The 7,724-nt window shown below is 37.5% G+C and overlaps 1 protein-coding gene across 1 annotated transcript; it reads right to left on the bottom strand.

The window, feature by feature from the left end:
- Positions 1-329: 329 nt before the first annotated feature.
- On the bottom strand, positions 330-7,339 carry LOC107417724 (putative disease resistance protein RGA1). Its single transcript, XM_016026360.3, has 2 exons — positions 5,594-7,339; positions 330-1,448 (listed from the first exon to the last, which is right to left on the bottom strand). Exons 1-2 carry the CDS (start codon positions 7,337-7,339, stop codon positions 330-332), a joined length of 2,865 nt encoding a protein of 954 aa, XP_015881846.3.
- Between the last annotated feature and the right edge of the window lie 385 nt (positions 7,340-7,724).

The raw sequence follows: 7,724 nt of genomic DNA, 5'->3' as shown, positions 1-7,724 counted from the left end.
AAAGTAGAGGACGATTCAAATTTATCTTGTGAATTTGATTTCAGGATGAACTCTGGGATGTCAGCCAACTTAGGCCAATCTTGGCCTATTTCTTTTTGACATCTTTTGTATAAGGTGGAACAATCTTCAATCTCTAGTTTATGTAAAGAGGTGAGCCGCTGAACTCCTTCTGGTAATGATGTTAACTTTGGACATTTAATAATTTTCAGCATCTTTAGGGAGTTGAGGTTGCTTATCCACTCTGGAATGTCAATCAAATTTTGATAGTCTCCAACTTCAAGTTCTTGCAAGTTCGTAACATAATGAAGCCCCTTTGGGAGAGTCCTCATTTAAGGCAAATCTGTCAAGACAAGTGAGCGGAGACTACTTTTCATAGGATGCCATGTTAACCCATTATCATCAGCATGGGACATGTCAAGTTCTTTGCAGCCCTCAATTGTTAATTCTTGAAGTGAGGAGGCAAGATGTTGAATACTGTGAGACAAACACTTCAAGTTAATGCATCGAGAAACAGCTAAAGTTCTTAGAGAAGTTATGTTTTTCAACCATTCTGGAAGACATTGTAGATCTTCAACTTCGAAAAGAGCAAGCTTACTGAGATTGGAGAAATGAAACAAAGAAGAAGATGATGAGGCTACTTCCTTTATTGTTGTTTGGGTCCTTGTCATAACTGCCTGTTGGAATGCCTTCCATGTATTGTTTTGGATGCTCAGTAGTTTGATATTTGGGGAGAGTGGCAAAAGAGACAACTTCAGACAGTTATAAATATTGAAATCAGAAAGACGAGGAAATGAAAGTTCTATGTGACTCATTAATGTGCCTAAAGAACTTCCTTGATCTTCTTGAGCTTCTTCACTATCAACTACTACTTGCTCCTCCTTCCACCATCCCTTTAGGTTGGGCAATCCTATAAAGAATAATGATTCAAGGGATGGTAGTACTGCTATAGATGACGACGTAAATGAGTCGTTTGAAATATATTCTAGACCAAGCACATTTCTAAGGTGCAACAACTTGAGAGAAAGGAATTGATTTAATGGTGGCAAATATTGGCATTTCATACAGTATTCTACAATGAAGTATTCAAGTGTTGTAAGTGATTGAAACCAACTTGAAAACTTCACACCCTCATAATATTGTAAAACCAATAATTTCAATTCTGGGTGTGGCTGTAGGCCTTCTAGTGTTGCTTCATAGTCAACATCCTTCATATTTGAATTATCAACACTCTTCCAACATAAAAGCAAAGAAATAAGATGTTGTTTTTCCCTCAAATTTGCGGTCCTAGTATCTTCCCCATTTCCCAAGTTATAAATAGCCAACTCTCCTATAAGGTTATTTAATCCCATCAAGTCCTTTAGCTCACCAACCTCACCATTACGCCTACGTACAGAAGTACTTGTGGCATCCTTCAATACAAATTGTGATAATGTTTGGAGATGAGTCAACTGAGATAGTCCACATGGCATATGAGTCATACCTATACAATCTTCAAGACTAAGATTTACAAGGTTGACTAGTCACTTGATGTCTTTAGGTAATTCTTGGAGTCCCTTGCAATAAGACAATTTCAACGTTTGCAAATTACACAACATTGTAATAGAATCGGGTAATACCTTGATATCTTTGTTTTTAGAAAGATCAAGGTATCTTAGATGTTTCAACTTACCAATACAAGTTGGCACTACCTGTAACACCCCATCCTGAACCATGTCGGAATTTTTGCACGTTGACCGAGGTTGACTGTTGACCGTTGACCGAAGGGGTCAAAGTTGACTTTTTGACCCGATTGGAATTCTAGGTTGACTGAGGTACCGTTACGAAGTACACGTTGGCACGAGTTCGTAGACTAGTAGCACGTTCAAAACGGAGCTACGGTTTGAAAGTTATGAGCAAAACACGTTGAGGTCCAAACTGTCCAAGGGGTGCCGGAGTTGACTTTTTATTCATGCCGTAGACTAGTGGCACGTCCGATTTGGACATGTGGTTTGAAAGTTATGGACCTATAGAGTTTTTCAAACACCGTATTATTTTAATATTATTTTTAAACGCGTAACGATGTGCCACGTGTGACTTAATGAAGGTGACCATGTGTCACCATGTTGAGAAGCCACATGTCAACCATGTGTAATATCATATTATTTTATTATTATTTTAAATAATAATATTATTATTAATATTATTTAATGAATTTTAATTAATTTCTTTTTTATTTTCTTTTTCTTTTTCTTTTTCTTTTCTTTTCCCCACGTGGGAAAACACCTTCTCTTTTCTTTTCCTTTTCGTCCCTTTTTCTTCCCCGAGCCCGACAGAGACAAAAAAAAAAAAAAACATGCAGAGACTTTTCCCTCTCTCTCTTTCCTTTGACTCTCTCCCCCACTCTCTTTGACTGGCCTTTTGGCCGGATTTCAGTCGCTGGATGGCCACACGCGCCAGCCACTGGTGAAGCCCAGCTCGCCGAGACCTCAGCCTCTAATTTTCCCAGCCAGTCGGCGCTGGACGCGCCCAGATCAGGCCGGTGAAGTCTGCGGCGGCGACTTGAAATTTTCCGGCGATTCTTGCCGTTTCCGACCAACCCAGCCCGACCCATACCTCTATTCCACCATTTTCGACCCCTCTGAGTCCATTTTCGGGTTAGATTGCCTAAAATCCCCACCATTTGAGAGATCCCTCAAGTTTAAATCCGGCCGAGGCTTTCCAGCCAAATTCCAGCCACCTCCGGCGGAATTGGGGTCGATGGAGACCGGATTTGTAATCCTCATCGCTCAAGCTTTGATTCGGTATATTATTCGAAAATTTTGGATAACGTTTGTGTTTGACCCCCTGGGTACAGGGTATTATTTACCCGAATAAAATATTAATTTATTTGACTATGTGTGAACTGTGTTCTAGGAGCATGGGTGAGTCGTGGAATTGATCCCATGGTGGATCATGGTTTAATTGCGTGCTCCAGGTGAGCGACCCACCTTTAAAAATATTTTGGGCAATTTATTATATTTATTTGGTGTTTATTTGATATCTGGAATTTATGCTTATGTGGCGTATTTTAAATACGATCGGGAAAAATATTATTTTATATATATAATTACCCATTGGTGCTAAATGGAATTTTGGGGTCATTAAGAAATTTCCGATTCTTATTTTATGGTGATTAAATGGTATTTATTACACATGAGCAAGTATTTTCAGTAATTCGTTGTGTTTGGATTTTATATTATTTTTGGGCATAATTGGTTTGAATATTTTAAGAAAATTATTTGTTCAAATTGGTGGTTTAATTTTCATAATTATGCCCGTGGTATATTATTTGTTGAACCGCATGTCGCAAGGAAAATTATTTTTATCCGTTATCGATGTTTTCGTACCGATTTGTTGAATGAAAATATGTGGGATGGTAAGTGTGAAAATTTGGTATATTTCCCACAGTAATTTTGGAAAACGGTACGGTTGGTTTAATAATTATTTTAGACGCATTCACACAGTATTGGTATTCTGGTATATGTATATGTGGTTCAGCGTGCAAGTATTATTATTTCTCCCATGAGTTGCCATTGGACCGTGGGCAGGCAAGTCTTATATAGTGCACACAGCCGCCCCCCTCCTTGGCCGGGATGATGGTTTCAGCAGCGGTACTGTCGGGACGCCGAAGTGCCGTTTGCAAGTTTCTCTCTTTAATCTCCCCGCCAGTCGGTGCTCAGGACGCTGGATATCAGAGGACATCACTGGTATATGGTGTGGTGCGTCAAGTACAAATTTTTAGGATAGAAATTTCAAACCCTAAAGAGTACAAAATTATTTATTATAATTTATTACAGTTTATTTATATTTGGGGTATTTATTTATTTATTTGTTGTTTATTAAATTATTTGGTCCCTTGGTTTTCGGGAAGCACGAATATCGGGTTTTGTGAAAATGTTTTAAAAAGGGGAACATTTCCAACGGAGTGAATAGTGAGGGTTTTGAGAGAAATTGTTACCTCAATTGTTTATTTATTTATTTATTTAATTGTTCGGTATTGATTAATTAAATCCCTTTATTTGGTATATTATTAATAGTAAAGGTGTACAGTAGATAGGGTCACTCACTGAGATGATTAGCATCTCACGTTTTTAAATTCCGTTCCCCTAGGTCCAGGTTGGGAGACGTTGATTGTCCGAGGCGAGCCCAACGTCTCAGTTCGTTGCCGAAGTCCAAGAAGTATTTCTTGTTGAAGTGTGGCAATTTTGCCACTTGATGGTGCATGTCACCGGCTAGCATGCACACCTTGGTATCAAATCCTTTCCTTTTATGAGTTTATATTTTTTGTATGTTTTTAATTGATTCAAGGTATATTTTGATAATGTCTTGTGCCTAAGTTATGTATGCAAAAGTATAGGCAAAATTATGCACAAAAGAGTAGGAATGTTATGCTTGAAGTGCCTATGGTGCTGGATTCATAATTTCCAGCAACATAGTTCCACTATTTATCTTATATCTCAGGTTGCAAATGGAGTTTTGGGATGAAATTTTGAGGGATGTCTACAGACATATATAGAAGACTATAGTTTAAATTTCAGGTCAAAATGACATGGGAAAGTCCATTTTCTATTCCAAACAGATTGCTGTATCTGATGGGCCCAGTATGCAGAGTATGGGCCAGTTTTGGAGCTGTTTGGCCCATGATCAGGTTCCAGAACTTTCCTAGCTCTTGGAACAATATTTATTGATGACCAAGGATGCTTCAAACCAAGTTTCATAAGCAGATACAAAGGGGAACTAAGTAGGTGAAGCTAGTTTGGTTGTTTACCCAAACTAGTTAAACAATAGGAACTTAGTTCAAACCATGTGCCACTTTTTACCATATTTGGAATAGACATGTTGCAGCTGGTTTTTGACTTTTTTGTGTATGAAAAGTTAGGTGTTGACCATTTTACTTTTTAAATTTCAAATACTTTACTCATTTTGTAAGCTCACATGCTTGGCATGTGTGAACTAGTTGTAATTTCAAGCTTATATTGTAAAATGAATGAAATGGCTACACATCTAAGCCTCGTTTTCAAAAGCCAACGTGTTCCTCTTCTTCTTATCTCTTCTTCAACACCTTAGAACACTTTAGGAACCCTAAAAACCAGAAAACACCATAACCAAAACCTAAAAACACAACTCACACACAACCATTCCCAAGAGCATCACCAAAAGCTTGCTTGTTGCTAACACTTCAAGCTAGCTTGCTCTTGGTCATAACCTTCTCACCCCAACATTTCTTCCCTTTTCCTCTCCATCTTGTATTACTTCTTATCTGTCATTGTATAAATTCCACATTTACCTGTATAATGCTTTGTATACTGTATTGGACGTGTAGTTGTTATTTATGCACTGGGTTGCTACTGTTATTATTTGAAGTGCTGAAATTTGTGGAATCAATTTGTAGTATTGTGGGAGGAATAAGGGGATGAGTATAGAAGTGTGTTTTCAGTGCAGGTAATTTTTTGGTTAGTCCTACCCTGAGGGGAGGTGCTGCCGGATTTTCCGTTGGAAGGTTCGGTGGTATTTTCCTGAGATCAGGGCTTGTCTAGGGTTCCAGGGAGGAATTCTGGACGGGTCCTGACACTACCCTAATCTCCAAATTATGAAGATCCAAGAATCTCACAAACTTAAAGTTTGACACAACTACATCACAAATTGACTGTCCTCGTCTTCCTTCAATTATACTTGATGATTGGCTAAGCAAAAGAATAGTTCGGATCCTATTTTCTTTAGAAACTGTAGTTGGAATTCGTTGTAATGAATCTAAATGAAAATTAAATGATACATGGCGAGTATCATTCTCAAAATTACTTTTCTTATTTGGCTGCCAAAGGACATACTCTGTTCCTCCTACTTGTGTTGCAAGGCCATGCATGAGGTCATGCATTTGACATCTTTTATCCAGAATATCTCCTTGTATTTCTTGAAAGAATGATCTACAAAGTAAATCCATAAAATGCTCATGACCAACATCCACCAACGACTTAGTTGGATACGATGGCTTAATATATCCTAGAGCCATCCAGAGATTTATTAATATCTCTACACTAAATTCATGACCTTTAGGAAAGAGCTTACAAATGGCAAAACAATGCTTCAAATGCAATGGGAGATTATCATAACTAAGTTTTAAGGTTGGTAGGATGTCATTTTCTTTTTGAGGGAGTTTTGAGAATTCCAATTCTAGGAAAGGGGACCATTCCTTTTCTGGATTCTTGAAATACAACATTCGGCCTATTGTTTTTATGGCGAGTGGAATGCCTCCACAATTTTCAACAATCTTCTTTCCAATTTCAATAATTGTAGAATCGTTGGGGTCTTGTCCATGCTTAAAGGACACCTTTTTAAACAGAGACCAAGATTCATCTTTATCCAATCTCCCTAAGATGTATGGCTTCATTTTACTCTTACTCTCAGCAACCTTTATATTATGAGTGGTTATTATTATTTTACTCCCTGGTGCACAATTTTTTAATAAATTTTTCAAATTTTGCCATGATTCATGATTTTCAATCCATATATCATCTAGCACAAGGAGATATCGTTTTCCATTTATTTCTTTCTGAAGCAACTTTTGTAATTGATCCATCTCTAAGTTTTCTAGACCCCTATTAGTTGCAGATTTAATGATTTTCTCAACTAGTGATTTCACATTGAAATCATTAGAGACATACACCCACATTCTTAAATCAAAATGCCTTTTGATCTTATCATCATTATACACCAATTGAGTAGGTGTGGTTTTTCCTAATCCTCCACTACCAACTATGGAAATCACTGATACATTCTCATCAACATTAGAATCCAATAGAATTTCCATAATTGCCATTCCATCTCTATCCCTCCCAATAACTTCATTTTCAGGTACATATGAATGAGTAGGCTCTCTCCCTGTAGTGACAACTTTCTCTTCCAAATGAAAGGGTTTATCATCGCTAATAGCAATCAGTCTTTCCTTAATAGCTTTTATTTTGTGACCTCTCTTGTGCCTAAAGACAACTTGGTTTGAGGTTGAGAAGAAAGTACATACCTTCTTCATCACCTCACTATCAGCCATTGCTTGTTGCCGATGAGCCTCATATGAGAACTCATCCTTCAAGTCATCAACATCAGAAATGATAGCTTCAAGCCTTCCGAGCCAGGTTCTAACTTGATGGTTATGGACCTGCTTCTCCTCTGCATCAAGAAGTACTGCTTTGATGGTCATAAAGGTTTCTTGGAGTCCTGCAAGTTCATTGTTTACGCCCCAAAGCAATCCTACTTCTTTCACAGCTTCAAAACGTAACCACCCGATGATTCCCTCAGCAACGATAGAACAGATAGGTTCCGCCATTGGTTTGTTTGGATATATTGGAAAAAAAAAAAAAGCTGAAATAATTCTTCAAAGTGTAGAAACAGAAAGGTTATGTGGTGGTAAAGATGGAGCTTCTTCAATTACTTTGCCAAATATATACATGGAGCTTTTGCTTCATTATAGCAATGTAATAAGAAAGAAATGGATTAATTGTGATACAAGTAATGTATTTATTCTTTGCAAAGAAACGGATTAATTGTGATACCACTAATGTATTTATTCTTTGCATTTATGCATTTTGGTCGCATTTAGGTAATATCCAGTCAAAATAAAATCTTAAAATTCTTCCTTTGTTTCTTTCCCTAGATTCATAGAGTTTTGCATGGTGGCCAATATTCTACCTTTAATGGGATCTTGCTTATAT

This window comes from Ziziphus jujuba, chromosome 2 (assembly GCF_031755915.1).
Source record: "Ziziphus jujuba cultivar Dongzao chromosome 2, ASM3175591v1".
NCBI lineage: Eukaryota > Viridiplantae > Streptophyta > Magnoliopsida > Rosales > Rhamnaceae > Ziziphus > Ziziphus jujuba.
The sequence above is the reverse complement of the archived record's forward strand: the minus strand, read 5'-3'. Positions and strand labels throughout refer to the sequence as shown.